The sequence below is a fragment of the Danaus plexippus genome (assembly GCF_018135715.1).
Source record: "Danaus plexippus chromosome 18 unlocalized genomic scaffold, MEX_DaPlex mxdp_20, whole genome shotgun sequence".
In the NCBI taxonomy this organism is placed as follows: domain Eukaryota; kingdom Metazoa; phylum Arthropoda; class Insecta; order Lepidoptera; family Nymphalidae; genus Danaus; species Danaus plexippus.
In genome coordinates this window covers 946,276-965,985 of record NW_026869853.1, presented here as the reverse complement: position 1 = coordinate 965,985, position 19,710 = coordinate 946,276, and the positions used below count along the sequence as shown (strand labels likewise).

General features: G+C 33.6%; 2 protein-coding genes across 4 annotated transcripts; one reads left to right on the top strand and one right to left on the bottom strand.

The window, feature by feature from the left end:
- The first annotated feature begins 78 nt into the window (after positions 1-78).
- Positions 79-14,875, top strand: LOC116772824 (zinc finger FYVE domain-containing protein 26 homolog). 3 transcript variants are annotated; one of them, XM_032665093.2, is made up of 17 exons: positions 81-235; positions 696-778; positions 936-2,592; positions 2,665-2,783; positions 4,688-6,397; positions 6,468-6,566; positions 6,644-7,459; positions 7,705-7,976; positions 8,096-8,227; positions 9,051-9,178; positions 9,503-9,912; positions 10,083-10,550; positions 10,756-10,981; positions 11,532-11,826; positions 11,936-12,070; positions 13,828-13,954; positions 14,342-14,875. In XM_032665093.2, the coding sequence occupies exons 2-17, from the start codon at positions 713-715 to the stop codon at positions 14,510-14,512; spliced, it is 6,831 nt and encodes a 2,276-aa protein (XP_032520984.2). In that variant the 5' UTR covers positions 81-235; positions 696-712; the 3' UTR covers positions 14,513-14,875. The 3 variants fall into 3 exon arrangements, with proteins under 3 accessions (XP_032520985.2, XP_032520984.2, XP_061384452.1); XM_061528468.1 differs by having other exon boundaries at positions 102-230; XM_032665094.2 differs by lacking the exons at positions 11,532-11,826; positions 13,828-13,954; positions 14,342-14,875 and having other exon boundaries at positions 79-235; positions 11,936-12,064.
- An 898-nt stretch (positions 14,876-15,773) lies between these two features.
- LOC116773290 (signal recognition particle 14 kDa protein) lies at positions 15,774-16,703 on the bottom strand. Its single transcript, XM_032665716.2, has 3 exons — positions 16,481-16,703; positions 16,325-16,397; positions 15,774-16,228 (listed from the first exon to the last, which is right to left on the bottom strand). The coding sequence occupies exons 1-3, from the start codon at positions 16,502-16,504 to the stop codon at positions 16,002-16,004; spliced, it is 324 nt and encodes a 107-aa protein (XP_032521607.1). The 5' UTR covers positions 16,505-16,703; the 3' UTR covers positions 15,774-16,001.
- Between the last annotated feature and the right edge of the window lie 3,007 nt (positions 16,704-19,710).

Genomic DNA, 19,710 nt, shown 5'->3' with positions numbered 1-19,710 from the left:
ACATTTTTTACTCATTATCTATTAAGTTTTAGGACAACTTGTATCTATATTGCTGTACATGGTTTAGCTATTGACATAAAATATAAAATGTCATATAAAGATCCTTGATATATTATTTTGTTTACCTACTTCAAAACATTTTAATAAATAAAAGCAATGTTTCTATTGAATTGGTGTAAAAATTTAAAAAAAGTGTTGTAGGTACTCAATCCAGTTTTCGTATTTCAAATGTAAGGTAAAAATCAGATCAAATATAATTGACATTCAATATTGTTCCCATAATAAAAATGATTACACATCGTAATTGTATTTTACATGAAAAGTACAAGCTGCACTGATCACAACGTACCGTTTGCATAAAAATATTCGTATTCACCAATTCTTAAACTATGTGAAATATAATCGCTTGATTACTATTTAAACATGTTGTGATATATATGTATAATTGTCTTTTTAAAAGATTTTGAAAAGAAATGTGATGAGATAATGATTAATATTGATCATATCAACTTATGAACGCACTTGGTTATTTGATTCATTGTTATATTTTGTACAAAAAAATATATCTTATTAGTAAAATTTATATTGAAATCTAATTAAGAAAATTTTCTAAATAATATTGACTGATAGCAACAACTAAGGTCTTTAATTTATAGTTTATTTATGCCATATATTAAATATATATATATTTTTAGCACTAAGAAAATCTAAAATGAAGAAAGAGGAGCTGCAGTACACAATTCGTCTATTAGATAATCTGACAGTGGAATTGTTTGAGGTGAGTATTTATACATTTTGTGTGGAATATTACACATACACATATTCTTAAGTTTTAAAGTTTGATGTAGAATGATGTTTAAATGAATATTTAATGGAATTTTCATATTTTGTGTGCCTACACCATTAACAATACATTTATACATTTGACTGCACAGGAAATCGTTGAAGCATTGTATAACACAGAAGATTCTAAACCAACAACCGAATTATCTGAAAGAGTTATTGAATTTTTTAGAAATAATTTAAAATCCAATCCAGTCACAACATCATTGATTCTAAATCACATTCAAAGCACCACAGATGATGACAAAAATGTTTGCGCAATTCAGAAACTCTACTTGGAAGCTTTGAATAATGAACTAGGAAATAACTGTCCAGATCGAGTTATAACAATATTGTCATTAGCAAAGTGGCAAGAAAATTTTTTACCTCAGTTAATAAATGAAGTTTTGAAACACTTTTCTAACGATGCATTCAGACAATGTAAGAAACAGGTGCTGATTAGTCTTGTCGCTCTTCGGAGACCAGAACTTGTCAATATTGTATCAGATTTGATGCATAGGAATGAGCCCCAAAAAAATTTTAAACTGACAGCTGAATATATGATCGAGTTGTGCTATCAAGAAAAAACACATTGGCTGTTAAAAGCTGCTCAAGTTTATAAGCAACAGCTGCATGATATGAAAAATGTGACCTTTGAAATTAATAATTTTACTAAGCAAATACTCATTATGGTGCTTATTGATCTCACGAATTGCCCCGAGACGTACGACCTGCCGTCATTGGTCAACCAGCTTACTAATATATTTTCTATACTGGATACATACACTACAACTGATCGTGAACTCATGTTTTATTTGACAGAGATTAAGAGAGAATTAACCATCATCAAATTCTGTCTTGAAAATAATTGTAAGATAATGAGCACTTCAATATTCAGTCAGGTTTTGGGGAAAAGTGCCCTAACTGTGATATCGCAAGTCTGCAGGCTGTCGAAGGTGGATAGATATAAAGTATCGAAGCTTTTAAATACAAACAATGAATTCATATCCGAATTAATAACATTGAATCACAAAGGCGGTTTTAATAAAAACATACAAATATCTAATTGGGATATTTCAACCTATAATAGTTACTGTGCTATAACGAAGGTAATAGAAACTATATTGCAGTCATCTGAACACGTGGACAATACGCAGGAGATGGGTACATCTCTGGACGACATCAAACGGCTCGTCTTGTCTATCCAGCCTATACAATTCTGCGTTGAAATTATAGAAACTATATTCGCTTGTCTGTTCCTGAGATACGAATATTTTTCATGCTACGAACACAATCAGGATTTCCCATGTGGGACTCATTCCGAATGCTCCTATTTTTATTCTAAAAAGCAAAACAAAAGTCCAAAGACCACAAACAGTTCCGACACGGGATTCATTTGTAATGCGTTCACAACACAAATTATACTGAACACACTCAAACAGTGCTTCGAGAGTTTGGATGAGAGGTGGGACGTAAGAAAAATCGACAACGCCTCGTCTGTTTACTCTCGGTACAAACGACTGATAGATGTAGTTAACCATTCACTATGGAAGATGCAATTGGTGTCGACTCTCAGTCCTGACACCAGCCCACTTCAGCTGAAATTGTGCCTGGATTACGTAGAAGTTGACAACAGTAGTGAAGAAGACGACTTGCCGGTTGAACAGAAAATATCTAGGAGGAAGCCCAAAATGCGGAGAAGACATACAAACCCAAGATCTGAAAACGGGCAGATTATGCTGTCATCTACTATTTCGGCTTCTGAAGATGGTATTATCTAAATATATGAGGATTTTCTCGTACAATTGAATTATTAAACAGAAATTAATTTTATTTTCTCAGCTTACACATCGAAGAAGAACACGATAGACTTCATATCTATTATGCTCGCTAAGCCCAATTGTCTCGTCGCATTGGCCCTCTACCAAAACGATTTCTCCAAAGCGAACCAAATTTTGGAGGTATGCAGTTGTATTAATTACGGTTTTTATCAAAATTCTCCATTTTGTAATTTAAGAGATTTATTATGCAGAATTGTTATAAGATCAGATCTATAGTCGATGAGGTAAAAACACAAATGAACTTAAGCATTTATAAAATTAGTAGGATTTGTGATGATCAGGATAATCTAATCTATATTTAAAAAAAAACATTTATTTTATTTTTAAAATCAAATAATGAATTGTCGAATTCTAAAACTAAGCTTTTCGGATACTACAAATTTTAAATAATTTTGCAACTACATAATCCCGACGTTGCAGTTCCTTTACAGCAACCATGATTAGGGGCAGACGGGATTATGTAGTTAGTTAATAATTAAAAAAAACGTAGTATCCCAAAAAAAAGTCTTATTTCAATGAGCACACGCGGAAATCGTACTTAACATTACATATGGCAAATTCTAATAAATAGTTCTAATGAGATGTCCAAACTTTTCGTAACACTCCCTTTCGTATATCGTCGGCTCGTAATAAATGATCCTTCCTCGTTCGTCGATCAACACCCCCGGTGGATTCAGCGCTAGATATTTCCTCGCTTCTTCTACAGTTTCATTCGGTTTAAAAAATTTACAGAAACAACAGCAGCAGCACCATCCTAAGATTATAAATCTTTGATTATCTTTAATGTTTATAGTTATATACATTATACTTCGTTTGAATTTGCGTTTTTGATTTATTAACGAAAAGTCTTAGCATGGCAAGTTCATCCATGGTTATTATGTTGTCAAAAATTCCTAAGCCGATTTCAATGAAATTTTATAGCGTAATTATAGTTTAATTTAAGCAGTAACTAGTTCTTAACGCAATTACCTCTAGTGAACCAAAGCGGCACAGCTGCCAATACGTATATACATAGCCAAATCTGGATAACACTTTTCAGCCGTTTGAGTATAAGGCGGGTGGGTTGGTTCGGCTTTGAGAGATTTTTTATCAAGCATGCTATAGATTTCAGATTTATACGATTCATTTCGTCGTTGGTACATTCTTTATTCTTTAAGTCGTATATAATGTTATTCATATAACCTTTGAACGAATGTCCGTTGACCTCTGCGAAATAACTAATACATTAACCTAGAACACATAATATAAACACACCAATCAGCTACTGGTGCTGTTTAAACTTATTACGTATATAAATAAACATGTCGTATTATAAACAAAATCACCGATAAGCTGTTAGATGGAATATAATGTGCATTTAAAAGCAATGAAGATATTGTATTTTCAAGTAATTTGCTAGTGTTTAGATACTTACCCTCGTTTTGTGACCTTTCGTCTGTTATATTAAACCCTTCAATTTCCTCTCGAGAATTATAATCATTGAGTAAAATTTCGTAGTCATAGTATGTATCAGCATTTACTATGAGATCTGTCTTTAAAAACAAAGTATACTTGATTGATAAAAAATAACAATATCAAATCTTTATAGCAAATTTATTACATCGAAATTAGCATTGATATAAGGTCAATGACATTGAATAAACCGTTCGCATCTGGATACGAGATATCAAAACAATCAGTTATATCGCAGTGCATTTTATAGTCAGGAAATATTAATATAAATAATAAACAAATTATTTTACATGTTTTAATACAGACGGTACTAAAGGCAACTCCTAATTACAATTCCGGGTAACCTACCGACGGTTGTATGAACAATGTATCTGTGATGGGTAAAATCGTTGCAAGAAAAATCCTTAACATTATTTATTACTTTTTCGTTTAATGTTAAATAATATGTAATAAGTCATTCACATTCGTCATTGACATTTTTAAAAATATATGAAAATTTATATTTAAAAAAAGTATTTATGTATGTATATAATTTGTGAATTAAGTTTTTAAGTACATATATTTTTTCCCAGATGTTTGATTTATCTGATTCGGAGATTGCTACGGAAGTTACGTTTACCGAGCAGCTGAGACATTTAATAGCTAAAATAAAAAATATTATATGCTATAGAGATTGCTCGCGATATCCAACAAAAGAATTGTCAGCTCTGTCAGTAGTATCCACAGAGGTTATGGGTTTGGTTGAAGGTTTCTTGGCTTCTAATAGACCTCCAAATTCTTTTGACATCATTGAACTCGGTGCTCGTCATCCACATTTGCAACTGTACAGCCACCAAAACGCTCCCTTTATTAATGCCGTCGATATTCTTTTAAGCAGTGGCTTAAATAGAGAAATTACCTATGGTCTCATCAATGTGGTCGAAAGAAAACTCGCGGAGGTCAAACGTAATACCGACGTCACAGCCGTTAAGAAAAGCAATTATATAAAATTTGTCGAAGACATAACAAGTGTAACATTTGAAATTTTCGGCAATACAGATAAATCTTTTGATTTCATAGACAATGTTTGCGAATTAATAACAGATTGCAGAGTACCTATTAAACACAAAGAGTTCTGTAAGCTGAATCAGTTATCCAAAGAATTGAAGCAGTGCTGTTTAGATTTGTCGGATATTGTTTGTCCAAAAGAATCCAAGAAATTAGATGAAAATTTTCTCCAAAAATATCATCAAATCTATATGAATGTGGTTGCGGCATCTGATAAAGACTTGTATAATATTGGGGACTTGTGTCAAAATGGAAACAAGAAAGCAAGAGTGCATTATTTACGAAAATGTTATATGTACACAAAATCCATTTTTCAACTTGAGCAAGATGACCGGGTTGGTGAAGCAGCTATAGATGCACCATATTTTACGATTTTAGAACGACAGTTACATGACATATTTGGAAGTATGATAAATAGTAAAGAAATACCGATAACGTTTTTGGAGCCGATATGTAAAAAATTAAATGTGAATTTAATTCCTAAACTCATTCTTAATTTTTGTCCTTCAATAACACTGGCCGGCTCCTTGAAGGAAGCTACAGAAGAAAACTTCAATAACCTCCTTCATGTAGTGTACGACTTCATGAATCCTGAAGAGAAGTTATTTGTTGAACCGACGGCTAATTTCGCTCCTCTACCAAAAACTCCTGATCCTCAATGCCTTACTTACGTCGTCTTACATAATTGGGTGCTGGCACATATCATAAGAAAAATACATTCTACGTCAAATGAAAGCACTGCACAGAATAGTATGGACGCTCGTACCAAACACCTCAATAAATACATGGATCTAGAGAGATTCGATTGCACGAAGGTTTTGTTTGGTAGAAACAAATGTCTTGCTTCCTTGCACAGTACCATTGATTTGGACAAGTTATTTTTATTCCTTCCAAAAATGTTAGAAGCCGGAAAAATATGGCAGTGTCTGAAAATTATTGACGCATTATCAGAAAGACAAGTAAAGGGCAGCGCGAATTTGTTAAACTTACGCGATTTGATGTTGTGTAAAATTTCCACAAATTCTAAAGTGCAGCAAAATTGGAAGTATTGTCAGTATCTAAAATGTCCGGAACTTAAATTAGATTTAATATTAAACAACTTGTCGTGTTGGAACGCTGAAGGAGCTATGGAAGTTATTGATTATCTACGATTTTTATTGGATCAGACAGCGATCGAAGAAGGTCTCTATGACAAATGCACCGATTGGCTGATAAAAATACCTCTTTATGAACAGGTAAATTTTTAATTTTGTATAATTGTGTACAGGTTGTAGGAAAAAATAGCAATTGCTTTTATTTTTTTAGATTGCATCCATTATGGGGTCTCACCATTGGTATACAATTTATGAGAAATCAGTGGAAAACCCCGAAGCTATTATCGAAGTCCTGATGGACAGCCAACAGGTAAATGTTACCGTTAAATAGTTTACTCACTGATTGTAAATGATGATAATAATAATTACTTCCCGATTGATTTTCAGTTCAAATTATGTTTGGAATGGGCAGATGTTCACGATGTTTCAGATTATATGAAGAATTTAATAGTCGTCCACCTTATTAAACAATTATTTGAATACACTAACCAAGCGACGCCATCTTATGTTAGAGAACTAATTGAAAGGCTACCAACAACACAAGCTATAGAGTTAGTGATAGAAGAAATAACTAAAATAAGAAACATTGAAATTCTAGAAGTTTGCTACGACTTTTTAAACGAACAAAAAACTACGTGGAGATGTTTCGAAAACATACGAGTCGGTTTTCAAGTGATTCGTGAAATAGAATCTAACACGCGACATCTGTTCTGGGACCTGTTAGAAAAACCTCTGCTAATGATTGAACAACTCCTGATGAACGCCAAATTGGAGTTACTGACTGTTATCATAAACAAAATATCGCCAACCCTGCGAAGGAACGATTCCACTGGCGATAATTTGTATTATAATATAAAATCAATAGAATCGGTCTTGATATCGCAGAACGCTGTCGATGCGCTGCTGCGTTATTACGCAGAAAAGGCATTAGACATGAGAAATCCTAGAAATAGATCTTCATCACCACCGAAACCTTGGGACGACTCGTTGTTGCAATCGATAGACTCGATTAATATCGAATCCGCATCGAAACCTTTCGTGATGCCGGAACACGTCCCTAACAAGAAACAGTGGGTGGAAGATTATTCCACGGATCGCTGTATGATGTGCAAAATATCGATATTTTCAATGATCATACGTAGACATCACTGTCGTCGATGTGGCCGGCTGGTTTGTCACGGATGCTCCAGAAATAGAATGCAGGTAAATTAACATTACACATATATAAGTATCGAACGAAATTTTCATATTCATTATTAGCGTTGGTTACAACATAAAAGCATAATGTGTTAGTGGACGTATTATTCGCTGTCACAGCTAAAAAGACCGAAATATACTTGGATGGTATTAAAAGGGATTTCTTCCTTTATGAATTAAATTAAATTTGATTCATTTTAATTAATCATAAGTTTCGATTTGTGTGTATTCATTTATAAAAACAATTTAAGGTGCCAACGTATCCTAGTGGCGTAAAGTTGCGTGTCTGCGACGATTGCTACACTCAGACAATGAACAGGAGGTCCGAGTCCAATCAGGACATGATGCTAAGTAGTAACTCTGATACCACCGGCAGTGGCACCACTTGCCTGGATTGGTGCCTGTCCGTCGACGCTGCCAAAAACGAGGCCGTCAGGGCCGAATTCAGTTACGAGTTTACACCGAACGTGACGCTTTGCTTATCAATTATGAAGATGCACACCATCAACTTGGACTATCCCAGGTAAACTACAGAATTAAACGTGTCAAATAAATATTTTTTTGTTTAAGTCAATTTTCGTCTGATTATAGGCTTTTTGGTAGTTTTAATAGTGATGTATTGTTGTCTGCTTGTTTGTCTAGGTTTTTACTAGATCGTAGTGACGAGGCCGCTCGTTCTCTATCCCGCGGTGATTCTCGACTGTTAGTTCGAGCACGACGATCTTTATTATTGGCAGCTGCCGAGTTGTACTCCAGGACTACTGGGGACAGGAGGTAAACAATATATATATGTACTTAGTTAAGTATTAGCATGTCAGGCAGGCTTCGTAAGCTATTGTAAATTAACATTATAAGACACTCCTTTTGTCAATGACTATAAAATTAGTGTTTAAAATTTTCTTTCTTCTTATCGTCATAGCTGTTCGCATCCGTCTCAGCATAGTTTTTTATGAATTTGTCAGTCAGTAAGTGTATTTTTTTCATAAAATATTAGACCTTAACCGGTACGTGGCATCATTATTAATAAAATTTATCAATTACATTTGTGTTCATTAAATTTGACAATTTTGTGTCAAAAAAGCAAAACTGTTATATTTGCTAAAAACAGTATAGCCGTAGAAATCGTAATTAATTTTAATGATGGAAAGCCACACAAAACAGTGATAAATGGACATCGCCATCAAATTATTCATTCCCCTATATATACAGAAGGATATACAGATATGTACGATTTATACATATAAATGAAACTGAGTGTCTGTTTGTTATATTGAAATAACTTTTTTACTACATACATGAATATATATACATACGGTGAATATATATACATACACCAAAACAACATTTTTAACAATTTTTACTCGTCTGTCTTTTTGCTTGTTCCGGCTAATCTCTGAAGTAATAAGTAGTAACTTATGCTACTTTTTAACCCGATCCGTTATCACGCGAGTAACAAGCATGTGGCGCTTAAAAGTTGTTTCTTTATTTTTTTACGCAGACGAAGTCGCGGGTAACAGCAAGTATGTAATAACTTTATTGTGTACCTACATGTAAAAAGATATGTAGATAGACAGATGTCTTTATTTCTGTCCGTCAGTTCTAGCGGCGGTGTCTGCGAGGCGGGGGCTTGTCACGCAGCTCGTTGCCTGGCTCACGCGGACGCTATGGCGGCGCTAGTGTCGCAGCAGGCTCACCACCTCGTCACCAATAACGCGGCACATCCCAGTATGTACACTTGAATAAAGATTTGTGACAACCCTCGTAACAAGAAAATATAGTTTAAATTAAAAATACCAGTAATTTCTTAATAAGTCTGCTGTAAAGTAACCAGAAGCTCGCTTTATATTTTTTTACATCAGTTGGACAACAGGTGATTTTTTAAATTAAGAAGTCGCTCTTAATTTTTACCAGCCCATATCAATAGGTCTTGACTATTAAGACATAAACTCCTACTTCTCTTCTTTTTTCAATAATTCAATTACTATTATTATGTATTCAGAAATGTAACTGAATGTTGGTGTTATATTCAATCCTAAACATATTTTACAGGTCAAATAGTCCGCTCGCTTCTCGAGTCAGAGAAATGGGAATTGGCGTTAGAAATAGCGACGAAATCCGGTATACCGAGGACAAGTGTGTTGGCATCCTGGGGAAAAGCGTGCTTGAAGGCAGGATGCTTTAAAGAGGCTCGCAGAAAATTCGCCCTCTGTTTTAAGAACGCTCCAAATGTTTTCGCTGACGTCACTGAGGAGTTAGAGTATGGGAAGGAGGCGTCGGAAAATCTTATTAACAGAAGGTTTCAAAGTTTGAGAATCTCTGAGAGGTCCAATTCAATGTCCAGTACTCAGTCTGAATACAGGTGCCGGAGTAACCCGTTGCTGAACGAAATAATATCTATGTTAGAGGATATGAACTACCCAGTCAACCAGCAGCTGTTGGATAAGGCGGAAAATATTAAAGTTAGTTAACAATATATCTGAAAATTGAGAAATTACTTAAATAATTATTTAAATATTTAAAGATTTTCATTATAAACCATTTAAAAAGTATTTCTTATGACAATTTTTTTAATGTGCGACTAAAAAAAAATAACTTTTTTAACTCAGTTACAATTTTAATATGATTCCAGACGACCAACGAAAAGTTGTCCAACATGAACACTAGGAAGAAGAAGATACCACTCGCAGAACCGGCATTGAATATAATGCATACGCTAGCGAGTGTCAAGAAAATTAAACAAGGCGACTATAGCGATTTCCAGACAGCCACAGTCCAACCAAAAAAATCATTGGCCCAAGGACTTCTACGCAGAAATAATAACCCCGAACCGAAAGTCGACTACCAAAACAAGAAACTTGATCCGTTCTTCTACAAAGAGTGCGTATACTACCTTAGCAGCTACGGCTCGTTTGTCGACAATATAATGTTTTATATGAAACATAGCAATATGAGCGAGGTTATCCGCTACTGTTACGACAACTCAGTTGACAAAGAAACCTTCACTGAGTCCGTGTATATGAACTGCTTGAAGAAGAACAAGGTCGATGAACTCGTTAGATCTATGAAGGAAATGGACAGCAGTTTCAATATGTGGTCGGTGAGTCGATTAGAAATTTATTTAGATTAGTAAAATATATGACAAATATGAAAGTTGCTTTAAGTTATAGCATAAATCCAGAAAAAATTACAATCCCTGGGTCATTAAAACCTACCAGTAATTCAATTCAAAGGTTTCGGACCATTGTAATATTTAAAATAATTATAAATATTGACGTTAATTAAGCTATAAATGTTTTTTGCAGGAGTATATAATGCACATCTGCCGCACGCTGGAGATGTCGAAGCGTCTAGAAGCCCTGTACGCACTGCAGTGCGGTACCGGCCAGCACGCTCGAGCCTCCGCTTCGTGCGCATTACTGTACTCCCGCCCGCTACCAGCTGGCCGAGACCCCTTCAGTGAACTGGTGACCCGCCAGCACCACCTCACGGCGGCCATGCATCATTTGAACCAGTGCATTCCTGTTAACAGTGAGTCATTATATCAATTAAGTTAATAAAACAAGTGTTTTGATTCTCACCATACGAGTCTATCTTAAAACTATATAAGGACAGTTTACGGTTAGTTCCAGAAAATATGAAAGTATTTTTTTTTTTTGGAATGAATAGTTGGAAAATCTTGCTAAGTGTAGTAATTTAATAGTTTTTTAAATTCAGCAGTATCTTGTTTCTGAACATATTTTTGGTACGCTATTTGTTGGAACATCAATGTATATTTCTACATTCTATCCTAATAAATATTGAGATTATCGCGTTCTGAGTAAAAACCTATTTGCTTAATATTTTGAAAATTTATTTGTATGTGTTATGAAAATAATGAGTCATTTTTACCTCATGAGCAGTTCAAGGTTTCATTGTTCAGTTCCTTATAATTAACAACAAAAATATTTATAGCTGAAGAAATAAATATATTGTTCGTTTCGATACATTTCTGAATATTAATTTAATGTAAAATATTAGTTTTATACGGTTTAATATTTAGAATGAGTCTGTTTGTAATTTAAGATGCCTTTGCTTTCAGAGGTGAATGATCAGAAATCGATTCATTTCCACCTCGACAAAGCTACCATAGACAACTTAATGAGCACTATATCCCGGCAACTGGAAGTCGCTAAGTATCTAGCGGCCTGCGAGGCCAGCGGGAGTTTGAACAATAAAATTATAAACGCTGTGATACCACTCCAGAACCTACGAAGAAATGATTCCGATCTAAGACCCTTGACTCTATTCGGTTCGAATACAGATAAAATAAGGATTGTTGCTATTGTGCTCGTCTCGGGTCAGACTGTGGAGGTTGGATTCGATTTAGCTTTTAAGTAAGGATCCATATTCCTAAGATCTCATATTCTATTGGCACCAGACCGAATAATTACATAATAATTAAGCGTGTAATAATAAAGTAAACTTAAATATTATTTGTTTTAGAATAATCTGCGAACACAAATTAGACTCGATGAACATATACACGCACGTCGCCAAGTATTTAGTGAACGCTGACAGGTTCATGGAAGTGAAGAATTTGGCAAAATGTATACGGACCTCTAAGGAGACGGCTGCTAGGTGAGTTGGCATTATCTGAGTGTCGTTGATCAGGTCATTACAATATACATATATATATATAGAAATACTTAGAATTTGGTTTAAATTTAAATAAGTAATGGCAACACTAATATTGAGAGGAAAGATTACAAGCAACACTGAAGTCTTAATATTACGTATATCCTAAGAAGGTAGTATAGCTATAGCTGAATGTTTCAGTACCAATGTCTATCAAGGCTACTGTGTATGACACTCGTTTTTATAGAAAATTTCTTCAAGTATTATATTAGTTAAGACTTAAGATGTTTACTACGACGTTAAAATCATAATTAGAAACCGTTCGTTGTTAAAACAAAAGTGTTGTCAGTTCGAAAAATGGTCGTCTTCCCAAGTAAATACTCTTATATGCGTTACTGAACTAACAAAATCCTAAAAAAACTGTTTTTTCTAGTAAAAAATAAAAGGTTTATAATTTCCAACTTCGCCTGCCTTATCTACTTTTTTTTAATTCATTAGTTTATTTTAGAAAAAGAAACAATAATTACTGCCAGTCTTGCCAGGTCCTATTACAACCTTTTTGTACGTCCATTTCAAGTAATATGATTTTTTTATTTGTACTGTTACATAAACGATAATGAAAAAAAAATTTCGGTTTTCGCTTAATTACCGTTGCAAAATAAATATGTAGTTACTTTTCTCCTCACAATATATGTGGCATTTCTAAAAGTAACATGTAATAGTGTCTTGTGGAGCGATTCACAAAATGCGGAGACCGTTAATGTTCCATCCATTAAATATTTTTAGTTTGTTATATATTACGCCATCATTAAGGCCAGACAATTAAAAACCAATTTTAAATCCAATTAACCAACTTTCACCGTTATTTTGTAATTATTATACGTGGTCATTTTTATTATAATGCATTTTACTAATTATGTTACTTATCATATGAAAATATCTTGTCTGAAGTAGGAAACGTATTTGTTATTAATGGAACGGTTAAAACTTGAGGTTAGTAGAACGACACGGTCGGAAATTTTTACCTCATGTATGTAGCCTCATGGTCAGAGTCATAGTTGGTGCCTTTTGGTGGACGCAAAAAGCTGATAGTAGGAAATGTAAAGATCACAAATGATTCTAAAGGAATAGTTCGGCTTATGGCATTACTCGAGCACCTATCTAGTGTAGTAGTCAACACTTAAGAGACTACATAGTAGACACTATCATATGTCAAGCGCCATCTTCGTTATTACAAAAAACTATAAATTTTGGCACAACGGCTTGCTTTATAAGAGGGTAGAATTCAATATGTCAGAAGTCGATATCTTGTGGTGACGCTTCGGCGTTCTGCCTCCGAAAGTCGGATAAAACTTATTTTCTATTCCCCTCCACGAATTTCTTACACCTATCTCTAAAATTTAAGAGGCGCACGGCAAACGATCGTAATTTTCTGTATCCCATTACATTTGGTTTATACTAACTTTTTTTCAAAGGCACGTAAAAGTCATATCTAAGAAAAAAGACAAAATTTATTATTAACATAATTTATGTTTTTTTTTGTCAATAATAATGAAATTTATGAGTAATTATTATTGAAGCAATTTAAAATGTTATTGAATATGAAGCTCTATTTAATCTAAGTATATAGTCGATTTTTTTGACTAAATTATAAATTAAAAATTTGTCTAGTCATTCGACTACTTTTGAACATATGAATAAAATTTCAAGTTAATATTGAAAATAGTATAGTGACAGTTGCGTGTGATGATAAATTCCAGCCTGATGAGTGATCAGGTGTTGGAGGCTGGTACGACTGCTGTCGTCGGTAGGTGTGAGGCCCGAGGACAGTTACATGACGAACAAGCCGAGTTGCTCATAGCGGATATCAACAGTGTCGCTATCAAGGTAATGATTGAATCAATCAATCCATCAATCAATCAATCAATCAAAAGAATTATAAACTGTTGCTATGGAATTTTGATCTCCTGAATAAGTAACATTAAACCGACTAAAATAGTATTCACATTTTACTTAAACTTTATACTCTACGATAAGTTGTAACAAACTAAATGTTTACTGCAATGTAAAGTGTTTTATTTAAAACAACATCAACTTGTTACATAGATCAAAGTATTTTCAATTGATTATAACAGATTATATTCTTTCTCGTCAATAAAATACATTATAATATCTGTCATAATCTGTTTTATATACTTAATACGTACAATTATTTTTTTTCCACAATAGATGTTAGATTTTCATATATCAGATTAAAATGATTTCTTTTCACAGATTTCATGCTATTTGGTATGTCATAACGTCAGCAGTGCGTACATCTTAGCAGCTAGACACGATAGAATTAACGATTTGCGAAAAGTCTTGCAAGAAGCAGAAAGATTATGTAACGAACAAGTAAGGAATGCTTGTCTCAAACGACTCACATCTAAGAATATTCTCACTTAGACTTTGTAGTGCCTTAGATAGCTGCTTTAAAACATCTTGATCTAATATTGTGTTGATAAATGTGTTTAAAATTATGAATTCAGCTTTTTATACCAAATTATATAATTGTTTTGAAAGTTTTATATAGATATCGAAGTTATCGAATTTTATACTATCAATAAAAAAAAGATTATTTTTTGTTTTTGTCCAAATTATATTCATGCATAATGGATATAAGTCAAAGTGTTATTATTATCTGTGTCAATGAAATTTATGTTAAACTATTATTTTTATTGTTAGTTGAATGTACTGGTCTCCTATGTGATAAATAATTTTAAGAAAATATATCAATGATTATTATAATAAATATATATTTTGACTGAATTTGTATTTTCTATTTATGCTGGAGAAAACGACATCAAACGACGTCAGACAACAAAATGGAGTGATTAAAAAAGGGAAATAGTGCAAAATAAATAATATTAGGATCAAATCCTTTAGAAAAGGAGGGGAATATGATAAAAATGTAAAAAAATTAAAGTATTGGCGATCCGAGTGCGGGAAGCGAGATGGGCTGAGTTTCTAGGGGTAGAAAATGATCTACCTAGTATCTAGATTTCTGGCAAACTAAAAAATCAATGGATATAAATCAAATGGCAAAGCTTTAGGTAATAAGAAGATCTACAATTTTCGTATTTACAATTTTTTCAGATAACCTCAAAATTTATGTGAAAAATTCAAATAACAAAGTTTTTGGTTTCTTATATTTCTTTTAATTTTTTATTCTACGAAATTTGGTAAAAATTATCTTGTCATTTACCAAAAACACTGTGATCTATTGGATTTAAAGTATTTATCTTTTCGCTTTATTTCGACTTAATATCAACAAAGTGTTCTAATTTTCAATCGAAAATTCTAGAGCCAAACTATATGCTTTTTTTCAAATATTCGTTTGGCTCTTTGTTAGTTGAAATCTCTCCTTTGCTATGATTGCTAAGAAATAGCGGGTAGTAAATAGTAAGGTTTGGACCATTCTAGGTCTCTATGAAACACCTTACATTGGGCTAAAATTTACTATAAGTCATTCAGGTGTTTAAATTATCTTAAAACAGCAATAAATAGGCATCTTCAAATACTATTTTAAGAATATTCTGTTCCAGGCTTTCTACAAGGTAATGTAAAGAAATTATATATTAGAATGCATGTTTATGTAAACTTCTTTCACAGATTTACTTTCAATAACACACTCATTGCTTTAAAAATACAAAAAGAACAAATGATGTATATCGAACCAGTATTTATTACATATGTTCAAAACTGTAATGATAGCTCGGGAGTACGGACAGATGGTTAGTGACTAAAGCACCAGTCACCAGCCATAGGCAAGACTCCAACTCTTCGACCTCATATAGAGAAGAGCACAGTTCAATGGGCCTCAACCAATATGCCGGCAGATCAGCAACTCATACACATTTCACAAAATGCTTCAGTCTTTGTTGATTGTAAAACTTTAATTTGCTGCTATTGCCTTCTTCTTAGGCTTCTTTAAACGTTTTAAACCATTTACACTAGTTTTAAGAAGATTAGAGTAAGCCATTGTAAATTTTTCAACATCCCGCTGTTCAATAACAGTTGAAATTTTCTTGCTTCCTGATTGAGCTCTAACAAGGCATTTATACTGTGGGTCTTTGATAGCAGGTGTTCCATCTCGAGATACAGGTTTAGTCCTCCCATCATCTGTAGTTTAAATAGTGTATATATAAATAATCAGGAAAGAGTTTTGTTATAAGAGAGAAAATATAAACCTTGGACAGATTAGAGTATTTTACTTACATCTTTTCATAGTCATAGAGATAGAACCTGATGCCCTAGCTTTTTGAAATAACTTTGAAAGTTCAATCAAAAACTGTAAAAGAAGAAGTTTATTTAAGATAAAAGATATTTAAACAATAAATATATGCAGCACATAAAAGTATGCAGTGAATTTACCTCATCATTTCCTAATAAGACCATGATTCTACAATGTTGTGTTGAATGCAAAATTTAGTTTTTTTTATTAATTTTTACTCAGCAATAAGCAAAGACGACTCGTTAAAACAGGGTCTTTATCTAACATACATATTAAATGTTTTAGCAATTTCCATGTACATTACTTAAGATAAATTGTTCCGAGTCACCACTCACAGTACACGTTGCTGACTTCTATGACGTTTAAGTTTTGGCTTGTCAAATATTCCATAACCATAACGTTCAGAAAACCTTTATTAATTGTTCAAATTAATTTATTAAATAATTAATATTAATTTCTTTACCTGAGCTATACATGCCATAATAATAAAAATAAGCCAACCTTAATGTCAGTGTTAGGAGGTTTTGTTGTCAAGTGTTTAGTTGAAGACGTGTGGGGGTTTGAATTTATGTTAAAAATATATAATCTGTTAAACACCAAAGCCAAGGAGATATTTCTATTGAAACTTTTTGACTGAATTCCGAGATTTGCTATTGTAGGTGGTAGAGTCTAGCTGTGGTCAAGTTACTGCAGCACGAACATAGGCTGGCTCGACGGGGGAAGTACCACCTTCTCACAGAAGATCGGCGTGAAGTAGTCTTTAATGGCTGCGTGTCGTCCGATAAGTGAGAGAGCCGGTTGCCCTTTCCCTTTTCCCTACCTTTCCCACTTTTTCCTTCCCCTCTTCCCTAATCGAGGGTGGCAACACATCCGCAAATCTATGTTGCGGATGTCCATGGGCGGCGGTACTACCTCCATCATGTAGGCCGTCTGCTCGGTTGTACCCTTTAGCATAAAAAAAAAGATATCATTTTAGAAGCATTTTAGTTGCCGTTAAAATAATCTAAAAGAACTTTGCAAAAGGTTATTAAGTATCTCCGACTATAACTTTAACAAATGTTTCTTTAACTTTCTACATTCAAGCGAATTTGCACAGAAATAAACAATGTAATGGAATAAACTGGACAGTCGGATTTACTGATAAAAATTCGAAAAGACTTATTTTTCCTTTAAGCAACATCGTCCGACAGGTTGGTGGGCTAGCTAGTTAGTGTATAATCAAAAGCTGGCTCCATCGTGCTGGTTTATACAACGGCTGTACTGCCTCTGTTTGAAAGTCCACCACACTAACATTAGCAGTCTGTCCAGCACCATTTTGCACCATAGTATACTTTTGCTTTTTTGACATAGACACAAATTTCAAATTCTACTGTCGTGACGTACATACACACGTTTCATTTACAGCGGATGATCGTATAGGCAATTGCCTGGACCACATTGAAGTGTCATCCCCATCCTTGGCGGCACGTTTTCTTCGCTACTGGAGATCCATAGAGATGCGGGGACCCTATAACTGAAGTAACATAGAATACTTTGTTGTTTGGTTGGCAAAGCTTGTCGATGGTTTATAAGTGAATGTGGTCAGGCGGATGAAAAAAGTATTAGGCGTATTTTTCCTGGTTATATGCTTGAAACCGCAAATCTTACAATGTTAATTCCAAAACGAGAGCCTTTAACGGAGACTCAGTTAGTCTCAGTGCAAGACTCAGCGAGTCTTGCAAAAGGATATAAAAGAAGAGTTATTTCGATATAATTAAAAATTATCATGTATCTCCATGCTTATCCTTCTGGTAACAGAACTTTCTGGTCCCTAGCCACAGCGGAAGCGACAATTTTCTGTTAATCCCCATTACTTCTTCTGGCTGTAAGGTATTACGGTGTCCTTGCAAAGTTGTCGTGTATGGAAAACTAGTGTCACATCAAAGCAGGAGCTGTCAAATGTCACCTCACTGCTTTGGACTTTGGAATTTTTTATATCAAAGGCGGTAAAAGAGGGGAAGGCCTACTTGATGGAAAGTAGTCACCGCCACCCATGGACATCGCAATATAAGGGATGTCGCGGATGAGTTTCAAACTAAGTATAAGTAATAATTACTTTTATATATTAAAAATATCAATATTACATAGGAAAATTGTCACAATTGGCACTAAGCTAAGTTTGATTCACAAAATTATTTCCGCAGATATCAACGTCGCGTAGTTTAGATTTTTTTTAGGATATTAATATCATCTTGGTCCCTCCATGCGTTCCGGATAAAATACTTCAAAGGAAAGGTACACAGTTCAAGAACAGACAATAACTAATGAACCTATAAGCATTCACTTCTCCACGTTACATGCATACCTAAAAATAAGGGTGCCTGATAATAATTTAACGGTATGAAATTAAAACCATCCTATGCACTAATTATATATTAACGATTACATTGGCATTTAATCGAGTAATTAGTCGTCTAAAGTGTGTTATATGATTTTGCAAAAAACTGATACTTTCTCACTACTGGAAAGACCAGATATTGAGCTAGATTTTAGCATTTGCTGTGTTTAATTGAGATCTTATAACCACAAGGAAATACTTCCACATACAAAAATACGATGTCAATCCATTTGGGAGCTATAATACCACAAATAGATAGACACACAAAAACACACACTCGCACGCACGCAAAACAGGCATGCATACATACACGCACATAAATACGCACACTTATTAACGTAAAATTTATAAAATTTCTATTTTTGGGATTTGGGTTAAAAATAATCAACCATACTATCCTTATCCCTATTACCTATGTTGTTTCTCTAATTAAGTCGTTTGTTGAGAAGCCATTAAAATTAAACTATATTTTCCGCCATTAAAATTAAACTATATTTTCCGATTTACTTCTCATATAGGTATTATTGCGTTATTTTTCTTTTAATAGGTTTTTACTTGTTTCGGTTATTTTGTAGTTATCGCTTTTAGCTGAGATACTAGATAAGACTTTCGTCTTATCTTACATTTCTTTACAAATAAATAACCGATACAAGAAAGTAAGTTGGAAACACAGTTTTACTTCAATGTTTAAATTATACTAACTTCTACTATTGTCAGTCTTGTAAATAATTAAGTGTTATACTCATTCCAGAATGGTTATAAATTTTTGTGTTAAATTTAGAAGAATAATCAGAGTATTGAAAATATTATTAAAACAAGAATTTAAAACAAATATGAATATAATAAGTGTAAGGAATCACTTGTCGGTAGTCGCTAATTTCATTTAAATTGACTTTTTTGATAAACGCGAACAACTTCGCGGTGTCGCTCATAATCGATAATTGTAATTAAGACTGTTATATACGTTTCATTATTTGAATTTGTATATTGATT